The sequence below is a fragment of the Nannospalax galili genome, unplaced genomic scaffold (genome assembly GCF_000622305.1).
Source record: "Nannospalax galili isolate Female #2095 unplaced genomic scaffold, S.galili_v1.0 scaffold831, whole genome shotgun sequence".
Taxonomy (NCBI): Eukaryota; Metazoa; Chordata; class Mammalia; order Rodentia; family Spalacidae; genus Nannospalax; species Nannospalax galili.
In genome coordinates, this window is record NW_008329142.1 from 587,923 (window position 1) to 603,141 (window position 15,219).

At 35.9% G+C, this 15,219-nt stretch overlaps 1 protein-coding gene across 3 annotated transcripts in view; it reads right to left on the reverse strand.

Moving 5' to 3' along the window:
• Rspo3 (R-spondin 3) overlaps nucleotides 1-15,219 on the reverse strand; it is an 87,541-nt gene that overhangs the window by 45,780 nt on the left and 26,542 nt on the right. For 2 of the 3 annotated variants that reach the window (XM_029563716.1, XM_008833632.1), the window contains exons 2-4: nucleotides 12,209-12,400; nucleotides 9,987-10,133; nucleotides 5,333-5,530 (exon numbers count right to left, since the gene is read on the reverse strand). In XM_029563716.1, coding sequence (XP_029419576.1) covers nucleotides 5,333-5,530; nucleotides 9,987-10,133; nucleotides 12,209-12,400 — 537 coding nt within the window. Of the gene's footprint in view, nucleotides 1-208; nucleotides 276-5,332; nucleotides 5,531-9,986; nucleotides 10,134-12,208; nucleotides 12,401-15,219 lie in introns of those variants that run through there. The other variant, XM_029563723.1, reaches the window with a different exon arrangement.

The following is a 15,219-nucleotide window of genomic DNA, read 5'->3' on the forward strand; positions in this document are numbered from 1 at the left end:
AAGGAACCAGTGTGGCGGCACACCTTTAATTTCAGCGCTCAGGAGGCAGAAGCATGAGGATCTCCTGTGAGGTCAGCCTGCTCTGCACAGTGAGTTCCAGGCCAGCCAAGGCTTCATAGTGAGATCCTGTCTCAGAGAGAGAGAGAGAGAAAGAGAGAGAGAGAGAGAGAGAGAGAGAGAGAGAGAGAGAGAGAGAGAGAATCTGTTTTGTTCTTTGGATTACTCTTCAAGTCTTTAGTTAACTTCTTAAACATTTGTGACTGTAGATGAGTTTCCTATAAGAAAGATTTATAAAAAATAGTACATCAATGCAAAAGAAAGTATTCAGCCAAGGTTTCCAAAACAATTCATCAGAAGCCAAATAGATGCATTATTACTTCAAAATTGCAGGATGCCAACAGATTCTAAGGACTTAGAATGCATCTTCTCCCCATTTCCTCTCACAGGCCAGCTGGCCTCAACACCCTGTGTATGCACTGAAGGTTGACATCTTCTGGTCTTTGGCTACAGCTGTGAGAATACTAACCCCATGGCATATGTCAGAAGAGAACAGGGGTGATTTTGCTTCTGAGGGGACATTATTATCTGCTATTATCAGGGATGAAAAACTATGCTAGAAACTCAGGAATCTCTGGTTACCTTTCTTGGACGTAGACATTCCTATACAAATGGCTTATTTATTCAGATTCTGGAGAGAACCTCTTGCTACCATTGAAAAGCTGCATTTTATGTATTAGAGAGCTTTAGTATCAAGGACAAAATGGTAGGGCAAAGGGAGAATTTTGCTGGTCTTGTAAAGGTAATAGTCAACCTTGTTAAACTTTATTTAGAAATTTGAATTTTGAAACAATGTTCTGGCGGCTGAAGAGATGGCTGAGCAGTTGAGAGTGCCTATGTTCTTACAAGGTGCCAGAGTTCAGTACTCACCACTATGTGTAGCTCCAGCTCCAGGGCATCCAACAACCTTTTCTGACCTCCTTAAGCCCCTGACACACATGGAATACACACATACAGATACACATATACACACGTAAATAAAGTTTTCACTGCCACACAGACACAATTATGTTTAGAAGGTGGGAATTTGCAGGAAATAACAACTTCACTCACAGAGAAATAATTCCTTAACATAAATGTATATACTTCCTCTTAAGAGCCAATGAAAATATATCACTAAGGGTCGTGAATAGGGAAACCTGCCAGTGTTCAGTGACTGTTTAGCTTTTTTTGCACCAAATGTAATTACACTAACCGCTGCTATCTCTTGTTCTGCAGTATTTTCTATTATCTCTAAGATCAACAGCCTTTATAGGTGAGGTATTTATACATCTCCGTGAGGCAAATTATGATATTTTGGGGGATCTTTTTTGAGACAGGGTCTCCCTTTAGCCCCAGCTGACCTGGAACTCACTATATAGACCAGGCTGGCCTGGATCTCACAGAGATTCACTTTTCTCTGTCTTTCAAGTGCTGGGATTAAATTCTGCGCCACCACACCTGGCTATATTATGATAATTTAATATATGTGTTCAAGGTGTAATATTCAAATTGATATTGTAAATACTTCCATCTTTTCAGTGTTAATCATTGTGAACAGTGCCATCCCAGGGCAGGTGGTCTTGTGCTGTATATGAAAGCAGGCTGACTCTGGGCAAGGGGAGCAAGACAGTAAGCAGCATTTTGCAGTGGTCTGTGCTTCACCTCCTGCTCTGAGTTCCTGCCTTGACTTCCCTGGATGGTGAGCTGTGTTGTAAGTCAAATAAACTGTTTCCTTCCCAAGTTGGTTTTGGTCAGTATTTGATCACAGAAATAGAAAATAACTAGGAAAACTATCATATACTAAATTAATGGAATGTACAAGTGAATCAGAAATACATCGACTTTCACTGTGTGTGTGTGCGCGCACACACACACACACACAAAGTCACATACAGAGAGACAAAGTGATACACAAACACACACAGAGACACACGTTTATATCAAATACATGCACATTACACATCTTCCTGTTCTGTTTTACTTCCCCTTAGCTAAGGTTATACTGAGCATATCAGAAGAGTCCATAAATATGGATTGACCACTGAAATGTATGTGTCATGATTTTCTTGTTTACTTCTACTTCAATACATTATTTTAATGCCTATATGATACAAATCTATGTGTTAACCCGTATACATTAGAATACATTATATATTTTAACACTTTAAATATATAATTCAGTTGAGAAAATATGAGCTATAAAGTATTGCAATGTTAACAGCTTTTATTAAGCTAGTAATTGATGAATAAGTCTAGACTGATTTAAAAATAGCATATCAGATAAAGGAAGGTAACCTCAAACTGTAACAAAAGTTAGAAATTGTGACTACAAAAAATATATCAACTTCCTTAGATTTTCTATAGTTATTAAAAACACAAGAAAAAGGGCTGGAGAGCTGGCACAGCTGTTAAAGGCTCAGTCTCACTATCAAAATGCAAGAAAAATGGGAGTAAAGAAAAATGTGCGTAAAAGATTTTGTATTTTTCAACATACATATTAAAAGCACAATCCATTTTGTTTCTAGAAACTACTTCTGCCTGTTTAACTTCTTTGCAGGCATTTTGGAAAGTCATTTCTGGATCTTATCATTCTTCCCTGGAATCTCTGCCTTTGGCAATTAGAAGGCAGCAGGAAAATCCTGAAAGTGTGCTCCATACCTGTCCCAAATAAGCATGGCCTGCTTCTGTCTGTTGGTACTCTGTCAGGCAGGGGTTACAGCTGTAAGCTCAAATTCAAGATTTGCAGGATGTGTTTATGGCACAGACCTGACCTTTTAGCTCACTCATCTTTCAGTGTTTATGCTATAAAATTAAAACTTTTTCTTTTTTATGTAACTATAAGCATTTCAGAGTAATTCAAGTAGTAGATATGCCAGTGGTAGGATAAACCATATCTTTATCATTTTACTGAACTTATCTTTTAAACAGTTTGAAGGTTTCTAATGTTTATTAAAATAAAGAAATATTAGTTCGTATGTCTTCCAGCTTATTTAGCCTGCTTCTACTCTTCCTTTCTAAGTGTGTTTGTGCTTTCTACTGTTTGAATTTTAAAATACTTTACAGTGTAATACACATACTACATAAATATGTATCTAAGCCCAAGTGAAGACTTGGGTAATTTTCTCATGTGACGTTTGATATGGTTGATATAGTCATGTCACAAAGGCAATAGCTACTTGTCTATTTGATTTCTTTGAGTTCACTTAAGATATTTGATAACAAGACGTTACAAGAAGCTAAGAAAACTGTTAAAGAAGAAATGAAATGAGCCGTGGTTTTATTCCTTTTTAAATTTCCAGACTACTTGAAAATAAATTAAACATGCTGAAAGATGAATGAAGAGTAAGTAAAAGTGAAATGACATTTGAGGTTTAATTAAAAGATTCATTACCAATTTATACAATTCTTATTCAAATTTATGCATTATCAAATTAAAAATTAAACACATTTTTTGTGTTTTTTTTTTTTTTTGAGACAGAGTCTCCCTGAAATCCCAGCTGGCCTAGAACTTGCTTTTTGTAAATATAAGGTGTTTCATATTTTCAGAGCAGAGAAGAAAAGATCAGAAAGAAAACAAGCTAAATTTCATGTCACAGGTTACTATTTCAAACATCGTATAGCATTATTCATCTTTCAGTTGCTAGTTTTAAGAACTGAGAGTTTCAACATTAATGTTTACAATGAGTGCAAGGAAAATATATTAGAACATATTCTAAAATGAAAGAGGGAAATATAATTAATATAATTTGATATTTCTGCTAGCTAAGCTTTACTGCACTTATATTTTTAAAGGAAAGTATACCAAAATACTGATTAATATTGTAGACTCTTTATAGAAAGAATGTGAGAAAAGGCCACCTGTAACTCATTAAATTTTGAGCCCATTGAGTAAACATAAGTAAACATATGGCTATGGGTGCATACCAACAAACAGAGTGATGAAACACTTGACTTTCAAATCCAACTTTTAAAATCTAAGATGTTTTAAATTAATTGGTAACAAATGCCAAAAAGACCTTCTTCACAAGCCAATTTTCATTCTTGAAACCAAATTTTAATTAAAACCTCTTTCAAATTTACAGAAGTTTGGAGTCTCTTTAACATAACCCATGTTTTCAAAAATTTTATCACATTAAGTGCTGAATTAAAACAGCAATGAAATACTTCATACATTCTGATGCTAGTCACTTTTCTTAACATAATAAAATGACTTTGCAAAACACAGGTGACCCAAATGTTCCTTTTTGTATGAGCAGTGTTCCTGCTTACAGTGCCCCCCTCTGTGTGCCCATGGAATTTAGTTCACGTATCTATGAACTTGCTTACGATAATATTGTGATTGTCTGTTTAAATATCTCACTTTTCCAGTGAATTCTGGGCATATCTTCAGAGTAACCTTAGGCGGGGACTCGATAGTGAATCTTTAGGAATTAGCATGGTGTGTGGCCACAAAAGTGAGAATGTAATGAAACTATGTTGAATGAATAAATGAAGGAATGAAGAAATGAGATAAGAAAGTTCAGCTCCAGAGAGGAGCTCCTTGAAATCCACTCCTTTCAAGAGGCAATTAACTAATTGAGAGGGCTATTTATAGGCCCATCAGAAGACTATTGATAATTATTCAAAGGTACATAACACATTTTTAGGCAGCGGTGCTGAGGGCATGAGTGACAAAGATGGGAAAATTACATTTTATCTTTAAATGGAAGTTTATTCACCTTCAAGCATTATATTAAATGGTAGATTTATCCTTGGTACTTATAAGATTTCAGAAGAGGTCCTGACCCAGATAATATTGACCTTATAGGTTCTGCAATATAGTATATACAGTCAGTGAACTATTTTAAAAGAACAACAGTTTGGGGACAGTGGTTACATTATAAAATATGAGTTTGGTCATCTAATTCAAATGCGAAGTTAACTAATTGCACTATCTTAACTTATCAGCAATCAAGAAAGGAGTAAGTTGATGGCGGTATCTCTTTGTTGTGGTCATACGCCAAATGATACTGCTTTGCATTTCTGAGACTTCCCATAAATTTTCTAGGCATCAGCTCAAATGCTCAAATATACATAGCCTCTTGTACTGAGACATATTTATCACATGGTATCAAGTTCTTATATCAGATTCCGTATTTAGAACTTATATCTGTATGCTGTAACTTAGAGCCATAATATTCTATTTTAGAGCTTCAGACATGAGAGATATTGCCAAATATTCATAGGATAGAAAGTAAACTATGCACCAAATTATGAGGATTCCAAGAAGCACACTTCACTGGTATGATCGTACCTCGTTCTCCCTTTGAACACTTCTTCCTTTGCACTGTACACTTTCTTGTTTCGCTAGTTGGGGGACACAGGTTACCCTTGGCTGAAGGATGTTGTAGTATTTCTCGGACCCGTGTTTCAGTCCCCCTTTTGAAGCCACATGTTTTTCCTTTCTTCGTGCATGGACTCCAAGGACTCCACTCACTAGCCTCGCAGTGCACTGAAACCCAACAACAGAAACCGTCTCAGGTGGCTCACAACGACTGTCATGATTGGTAGTCAATAAAACAAACAAACAAACAAACAAAACCCACAGTGTATGTCCATCAGCACGCCTAGATTCTAAGGAGAAATCCTGCTTGTGAAGGGAAAGATGACATAAATATACACCAGAATTTGAAGGGGCAGATGGGTGCTTCGAGTCTTTAGTGCTCATATTGTTGAGTCAGCTCCTTCTTGCACTGGACTTACCTTCTGCAATAGATCTGATTAACCCAGGAACTAAGAACTACTCACAGTTAACCAAGGTTTATAATTTCCAGATCACTTATGTAGTTTTTGGTTGATCTTGATCAGAACTTGAAAGATTGTTGTTATTGGTTAGTAAATCAAAATTCAGCACATACTAGAATTATCTGAAGGGCCTTATAAAGTTAAATATTATTTATTATTCGGTATGGTTCAGGTATAGCAGCATCTGTGACTTAAGTGAACTTTTGGTCAGGTTTAGCTGGTAATTGCTTCTGGAATGAACTTCCCTGTGTGATTCATAAGGGGCAGAGACATGTCCTTGTGAAGCTTATTGGACAATTGTTTCCTTTTTCTCTATGTAGTTGGCTCTTCTTTTCAATAATAGTTTCCCCATGTTTTTGTAGCAGATTTTGGTACTTCTAATGAAAAGAAATGCCTGAAAAATGTTATTTTTGTTTGCTTGCATTTTTGGCAATAAAATATTTTTGTTGAAATTTTTCGATTTTTATACACTATAATTTGGTGGTATTTAGATCCTTTCTCTTATCTGCATCTCCCCACACTGACCACTGCCCAATTTAATGTACTCTCATTTACATATACATATGTGTATATGTGTATGTATTACAGATTTATACAGCCTTTGATTTATGTCCTTAAATGTCCTTTAGTGTGGGTCCATCCACTGGGCTCAGTGAATCCCATCCCTGTAATATGGGGTCTCATTAAGTAACCTAGGGCTTCAAACTCACAATCCTCCTGCCTCTGCCTCCTGATTACTGGAATTGAAGGTGTGTGCTATCATGCTTGGATGAAAAATGCTATTCCTAGTCTTAGGGATCATAAAACCTCCTAGTTTATAACAACTGAAAGAACTTCCCATTGTAGCTGTAACCTTGGTAGGCAATACAAACCTCTCTTTTCACATAAACAAGTTTTACAGTAACTTCTTCCACTGTCATCTGACTTAGTGTATCATTATTTTACAGCAGAATGCTATCTCTAACAACAAGCTTAAGAACAATAACTTAAATGTTTTAGAAATCTGCTCATGTGTCCTGCATTTTTTATGTGCCTTTTCATTCACTGAATCCAACACAGAGCTACATAAAAGTGATTTTGTTTCTGTCTACTTACATGAGCTTTATTGAGCCACCTTCACTATAATCTTCACATTGAGCTACACCATTATGATTCTGGTTGAAGAATGGGGCAACTGCGCTATTTAATATTATAATTTTTGCCAGTTATGAACATTATATCTCAGCATCCCTTCTCTAAATTAACCATAAAATAATAGTAAAGTCTTAGTGTATATTAATAAAAAAATCTCCAAGAAGGCAAACAGAAAAGGAAGCATCAGTTTGTAAGCTTGGTTTTGTATATTCATTTAACACCAGAATTAAAAGACTATAGCAGAAAAATATTATTTAATGTGGAAACCAGAATGCTGTTAGTTTTTTATGACAAGTGTGATAAAGGAAAATATATGGTTTGACTTCAGAAAATTGGATTTAAAAATTACAACATAGGTAATTACTGGCTTATCAATAGAAGATAAATAGTTCTAAAAGTGAAATTCTGATGTCAATCTTTGATAATTCCATTGGAAGAGGAAATATAGCTAATGAGATTAGATAGCAAAAATATTTAATAAGATCAGATAGCTTAAATTTCATTAAGGAAAGAGAATTTTTCTACAGAAATACTTTAAAATAAATCTATAATGGTAGCTTCTAAAGAATAGCTCCAGAAAAAAATGGAAAGTTAAGAAAAAATGATAAAGGCAACTAAAAGAGTGATTTAAATTCTATTCAGATTAAATGAACAGTATAGACTTGGGACTTAACTTATTTAAAAGATAATTCAGAATAATCTTATCACAGGAAACTTTTATCTATTCACTAATAAAGTAAGTATCTCAAAAAAGCAATGAGCTCCCTGACTGTAGGAGTGGTTAGACTATGGTTGATTGTTAATCTGAGATATAGAAAAAGGGATTCCATACTTAGGAGGAAGACAGAACTACATGCTTTACCAACAGTGGCCGTACCCCAGCATTGTTGTGCTATTCTAGCTCTTGTTCACTAGCTGCCTGGCTCCATTAAGAACATAGCTGGGGGCATGTGCTTTGCTACTCAGTGTTTAGAATTGGGACATTCCCCTCTGTGACTATTTGAGCAAGTCTATTACTTCTCTAAGAGGAAGAATGAGGAGAACAGAATGACAGTGAAGAAAGGAAGCAAATATCTGGAGCCCAGGGTGGAGAGAATACACCCCCTTATAAAGTTGGGCACAGTGGAAGCCTATGTTTAATTTTATTTGCAAACCATGGGAATTAGACACAGTGTGACATAAATCTTTCATGCCACCTCTACACAGGGACATTATTTTCTCTGTTTAGAACCTTTCCATTAATTTAGCATCTAAGTAGGAAACAAGAGATAAGGTATGGCTCTTAGCAAGGAGAAAGATATTCTGTTGAGTAACCAGCCCAGCGGGGAGCTAACAGTAAGGTACTAATTATGGCACTGACAAACGTGCCTTGGAGCTCTCATTTCAGCTCTCTGGAGCCTATTTTTCCATATTTATTACAGGAATCATCTGTGATAATCCTTTGTGTAGAGAAGCACATCATCATTTTCCTTGATATTCTGGGGCTAGCCTGCACATGTAGTGCCTGTGGGCCCAATACCAAATGATAGACTTCCCTTAGGGAGCAAGCTATAAGAGCAGCTGAGCAAAAGGTGCTGATTTGCAATAAGACTGTGTCCTAGGTCACTTAGACCTGCCAAATGAACTAGATTAAATAAATAGGCATTTGACTGCTAGTGTCCATTTTTAAATATCCAAACATCTAAAATTCGGCTTAAGAAATAGTCTTAGTCTCACTGTTGATACAAAACCAGTTAGCTTTGATGGCTAATCCTATTGTGCCAAATGTTCAACCCTCTTCCTGATTAGAAAACATTAGTACATTTATTACATATAGCTTTCTGCAACTGAATGCTGAAACTTCTTCAAAAACTAAATATTACAAACTTTTAGTAATTCATCTTGACTGTCCTTGAATATTTGAAACACAGTGTTTCCCATTTTTTTACACTGTTTGGAACTTATTACCTCTACCAATCAGCCTCGGGGCTTAGAAGGAGAGGAACTGGAAGAGTCTTGTCTTGTACCTTTTTCCCAAGTTGCTTTTTGTGGTTTTATCAACTGGAGAACAGACTTAACAAAAAAAGTCACACATTGCTTTAGAATTGTTGTTTCCCAAAGCTTCTGAGGTTAACTTTGAAAGATCATTTCCTTTTTTTTAATTCTACCAAAAAAAATGTTTTACAGAAATAAAAGTTTGAGGTAGACCTGAAATGGTTAAACCACCGACTTATAATTATTTCTCCAACACTTCAGATTCTAAAAGAGCCATATTATAGGAGCCCAGGGCAGTGCTGGAGACTATCTTGTACTGAATCAGGAGGCTCTGTGTACACATTCCAGCATCATGGCAGCATCAAAGGTTCCTGCAGACATTGCCCAGGGGACTTTGAGCTTTCCTAGGCTGTTTTCCCATTCAGTTAGCATCTGTTCTGCAAGTGTGCATCAGACTCATAGCTGTAGTAGCTGTACAACTTTTAAAAGAGAGAAAATATAGCCTGACAGTGATCTGTTATTTAGACAGACAACTTGTGTGAGGGACCTCCCTTCTGGAAAACTTGACCTGCAATTAATCAAACCTTGGGACTGTCTGTTTGAGTGATTCCAAAATTCTCTTTCTTTATTCTGAATACCTGAAGGCCATTGCAGCATGAATGGGCTACATTAAGGGAAAACTTCCTCCTTTGGAAAATAACTCTGGTTATTGGTTGGTATTAAAGGGGTTTTATGATACTCTTATTCTAAGGTAAATATTAGTTAACTCTCTTTCTCTCAAACAAAAGAAATCTAGGATGATTATAATAGTTTGAAACAATTATCAATAGTCTTTAAGAAATAACAGCACTCACTGCTCTTAAATTACACGCTGATTCATGCTAAGGCTATGGGAAGACATTTTAGGACAGTATCTTCATAAAGAAAGGACAAGGCCCCTTAGCGATAGCCACTCAGGATCTGAGCAGTTGGGCTTTGAGAAGGAACTTCATGGAGACTGTGACCATCATCTCAAGTGTTTCTCATCCATTCTAAATCTTAAAGGTCTTTCTCACCAATACTGACGCACTCCATGGTATGGTTGTTGGCTTCCAACCCTTCTGGGCAACTGTCAAGGCACTTTCCAAGGTGTAAGTAAAATCCACTTTTACATTTTGTGCAGAAATTTTTGTTGAAACAAGTGTCACAGTCAGCTTTGCATTCTGAAAGGGAAAAATAAATATGTGACTTTGTTATCTTCTTTAAACATTTGTTGTATCATTTTCCCACACATATGCAACTTTTGCATCATGAAAACACTTGGGGTTCAAAGTTATTTTGCTAAACTGAATTGAGGACTCCTCCAAGTAATTTGGTTAATGTGTATCAGTTGCTGTTTTCAAAGCCATTGTAATGATTGAAATTATTTTGGTAATATAATCTTGGCATCCCTATTTCAAGCATCTAAAATCCAGGCTTCTTTGAAATTTTACATGTTTTGATCACTGGCATTATGCCCAAATGTTACAGGTTTTTAGATGTTCAGAATAGGGATGATCAACCAGTAAAGTTTATGCAAAAATTCCCAAATCCAGAAACCTCCAAAATATCATTCCAGGCATTTCATATGAGATATTCAAATTGTATATATGACTAAGATTATAAACCCAAGTATCTACTTGTATTAAATGATAGTAAAATGTTTCATTAGAGCTTTAATAAAATATACTGAGATATTGCATTTATAATGTTCTTGAGGATTACTTATTCATTCAACGGGTATTTGACTGTTCACTATATGTCAAGAATTATTATAGATATTGTTTGATAGAAGTTAATGGGAGGAGGCATCCAGAATGTACAAAGCTTTCTTCTGGAAGGAAACATTGTAAATAATATCAGTAATTGACGCTTATGTGGTAATTATTATAAGCCATGGTTATTATAAGTATTTTATAATGCTGTTATTTAAACTTTACCACAAAAGAATATAGTAATCACTATAATAACATTCACTTATAGCTAAGATAACTGCAGCTCAAAAAAGCTAGTCAAATGTCGGGATTCTGTCAGTCCCAGCATTTGGGAGGCAGAGGTGGGAATCTGTGAGATTGAGGCCAGCCTGATCTACATAGTGAGTTCCAGGCTACCTGTGGCTACCGAAAGATCCTGTCTCAAAAAGACCAAAAAAAAAAAAAAAAAAAAAAAAAAAAAAAAAAGTGGTGAAACATGCCTTCAATCCCTGGCACTCAGAAGGCAGTGGCAGGCAGAGATTGAGGCCAGCCTGGACTACATTTCCAGCCAGCTGAAATTTCAGAAAGAACCTGTCTCAAAAAGGCTCCCCTCTGCCAAAAACTAAAAACAAAAAAAAAAAATTAAAAAAAATAATAAGGCTAGCTAAGAACCACTGAAGAAGATTAAATAAATTTGGATCTAGAGTGGTAAGTGTTCTGGAAAACACCACCAGTCACAACAGCAACAGATAAAAGTTGGTGAGTGACTGAAAAATGAAAGAGACAGATTATTTTGGATAAGATGGTCATGGAACACCTCACTCAGCTTAACAGAATCAAAATCTTGAATGAATGGAATGAGGGAGCATGCATTCATGTGTTGTCAAAGAGTTTCCAAACTGCAGAAGGGCCAGTTAAGAACTGAATCAACAAATGCAGATCTTGAGACGGGAAGGTCTTACAAAGAGGCTGGTGCAGAAGTCAGAAGGGAGGCATAAGTGGTAGTTTGGCTAGATAGGTACAGCAATATGTGATGCTTGGGTAGAGGAGTAACAATTCCTGATGCAGTTTTGAAAGGTCACTTCATCTTCATTGTTGAGAATAGACTTTTGGGGTCCGGATGAGAGTAATTTCAAACTTTATTTTCAACCAATAAAATATATATTTTAGTTGCTATACTGGAAACCTGGAAGCCAAAATACTAAAATAATTCTTCCAGTTATTGAATATTTGCATTTTATAATAGCAAGAAGAACTCAATTGTTTCTGATTCCTGTAGTGTTTGTTAAAGGTTCAACTAATACTAGTGATGTTCCTAGCCTCAGTTTTACAATCAAACAAATAAACAAGCAAAACAAAGTGAAACAAAACTTTAGTGGATGTTTTTGTAAGTTAGTGATGAAAATTGCCCTCCCCTGAGGACTGTCTATGTGTGTATTAGCCTAAACATCAGGTAAACAATATTGTTTACTTATTGTTGAACATTACAGATGTCTTAGAAGCCCTTTCAATCTGGAGAAGTCCCCAAGGAGGAGATAAAAATATGATGTGGTGTAGACACTTACTTGTACACTTATTTATATCTGGATATCGAGTTCCATAATATCCACTTGGACATGAAGAGAGACACACTCCTATCTGCTTCATACCAATTCTTTCCAGAACAAAAAATAGTCTGGGCTTACATGACAAACAGCCATTGTAATCTGAACATGTTGCGCAGCCTCCTTGGCAGCCTTGGCTGACGTTAGGATGCACTGGGAAGACAATGCAGAAAGACAGAAAGGTTAAACCATAGACATAAAATAAAATGACATTTTTGTCAGTGTATACATTGATTTATTTACTTTCAATTTTGTGATAACAGGTGAGTTTTTTTTTTCTACCTTTTTTCGATAAAGAATTTCCCTTTACTACATGTGTTACTTTTAATTTCAGAGTCTATATATTTGTGCATTTGAAAAATCAGAATATATTTGACTGAAATGATTTATCAAATATTTCGGTAAAATATACTTACTGAATAAGCAATCGGGAAGATTGGAGATTGACATTTTTCTGCTTTTTTATTCACTGAAATTGGCAAAATGAACCTGATCGTGTGTATGTCATAGGTGATAAACATCAGCAAGTGTAACAAGATGCACTAGGAAGGGCTTGAGTGAGGAGACTGAGGAAGGACGTTAAGGTCTGGGATGTCTCTTTTCAGCTTTGACCTACTACAGTTCTACTCTTCAATACAATGCAAATTGATTTGGAAACTAAGTTTGGTACTTATCACCTCCTAATTCTTTCCTGAAATAGTTTTCCTTATATGGGCTTAGTAATTACCAGTTCAAATTGATTTAATACTGAAAATGTCACATTTAAATCTTATCAGTACTTCTATATGAATCAAATATGAATGCTTATCATAACTTGCTTACTATTTTGTCTTTTGGGAGACAAGTTTTATAATTTTTGTGCCATCATTTAAATCTACTTATCCAAGTAAAAGGCATATTTGTTGAGGATGGATTAGTCTATTCAAAAAATCTCTATCACATATTCCCAGGTTTCTCAGAGTCATAAATGTATGAGGTAAGAGTGTTCATCAGCAAGTCTGGACAAAAAATTAAACATTTGAGAAATCATTTTTACTTCAGTTCTTCCCCATTTCACTTTCTTATAATTATTAATTATTCAGTATCTGACAGGAGTAACTAAATAAGGGCTGTGGTTCATGTAGTGGGCATTTAGTATTATCTAGCTTCCCAATATCTTCTTCTCAATGACACTTACAAATCTTTTTTTGTCTTTGAGGGATGTCACAGAGAAAACCATGCTCCTTTGAGAACCAAAGGTTAGCATACAGTAGTCTATCTGTATCTGAGCATATTTCTGACTTCTTTTATTGTTAGAGCAAAGTAAACCACTGATAGACTTGGTCATTGTTAATGTCCACACAGTGACATTGAGTTATTAAGCTCTCTATTGTAAAAACAAAGCCCTCCAGTCTTAAAGTGTCATCCCAGGCAGCAGAGAGTGAGAGGAAAACCAGGGTTTGGGGCAATACATTTCAAAGTTCCACCCTTAATAGTCTATCTAATCCAGCTAGGCCTCAACAAGTCTCCCAACATACTATCACTTACCAGCTGGGGAACAGGATTTCAAAACATGAGCCTGTAAGGGACACTTCAGTTTTGAACCATCATGGGGGAAGGTGTGAGCTCTGATGGACCCTTCCATTGTTAGTCTGTCTTCACTGTGATGTTTGATTAAGCTCTTCATTGTAAAATATAGCCCTTCACGCATAGTTAGAAAGGGTACCCATAAAACCGAAGACCCTTCCCATTAGGATACATGGGTTAGCTCAAAGAGGTCATTCGGTTGGCCAGCCTCCTCTGCCTGCAGGAAACCATCCCTGAATCAGCCACAGGAACCACAAGCAGCTCATTCTCATTCCAAGACTTTTCGTAAATAAACTGAGGAAGCATGTGGGGGAAGGGAGTGCTGTTTTTCCTGTTCATGCTTTTCTGTGGGGTGGGGCAGTCCTATAAAGTAGCATAGGAGGTTTTACCATTATGAGACCTGGGGGACTTGTAAGGGAGAACGCCTTTTCAAGTAACAGGGTCATTTTTCATGCCAGGAACTCAGCATTAGGGACTTAGAAAAAAAGAAAAGTGAACCTAGTTTAAGCAGGGATATACCCTACAAAGGAAAGGTACAGGAAAGCCCTACATGTTCAGAATCAATCAGAATCTATTCCAAAAACTAGGGTTGTATGTTTAAAAAAAACCCTATGAAACCTTTTCACAAAAATTGTTTGTGGAAAAGCAGATTGTACTTGAAAAATACTGTTTTAAGTTCTGGAGAGTAAGTATCTCTGGGTTTCATGACAATGGATCAGATTGGTCCATGTCAGTATGCCCTTCCTTCTGAAATGTGGCTACTTAAAGAAAATGTGCAATTATGAACTTTTATGCATCTGAAATGTTTATGAATTATGAAACAACTTTTAAAAGATCAGTTATTAATATGAATGTGATTTACACATTCATTCAACACTAGACTCAAACACTAGCATCCCTTCAGATGAATTTCATTTAAAGAGTTGGGCTTGGATGTTTAGAAACTTCTCAGAAGACAGCTCTGAATGGGCCTATGGTTGGTAGTAATTTATTGTGATATTATAAGATACCTCAGAAGAACTTGTTTGCATTTTCTTTATTTTTGTCTTTATAGACAAAGTTCTTCTTTTTTTTTTTTTTTTGTAAGCAAGAAATATTCAGTTATCCCACCTCGTAGCGAAGATTTTTTTGTTTTGTTTTGTTTTTATCAGAGAATGCCTAATATGGGCAGTGAATTTTGAATATTAGACAGAAAAGAAATTCTTTGAGAAAGTTTAAATGCTGGCTGCGGGAAAACAGAGAAGTTGAATCTGTGCAGTTAAGATTCTAGGATCCTGTTTTTATGGCTGAATACTGTAGTGATGGCTTTCTTGAATGCTGTATAAGGATCACTCAAATTATAGTCAGCATTACACAACTAGATACAAATTTCCCAAACTTCATCTTAACACAAGAGCTTTTTACTT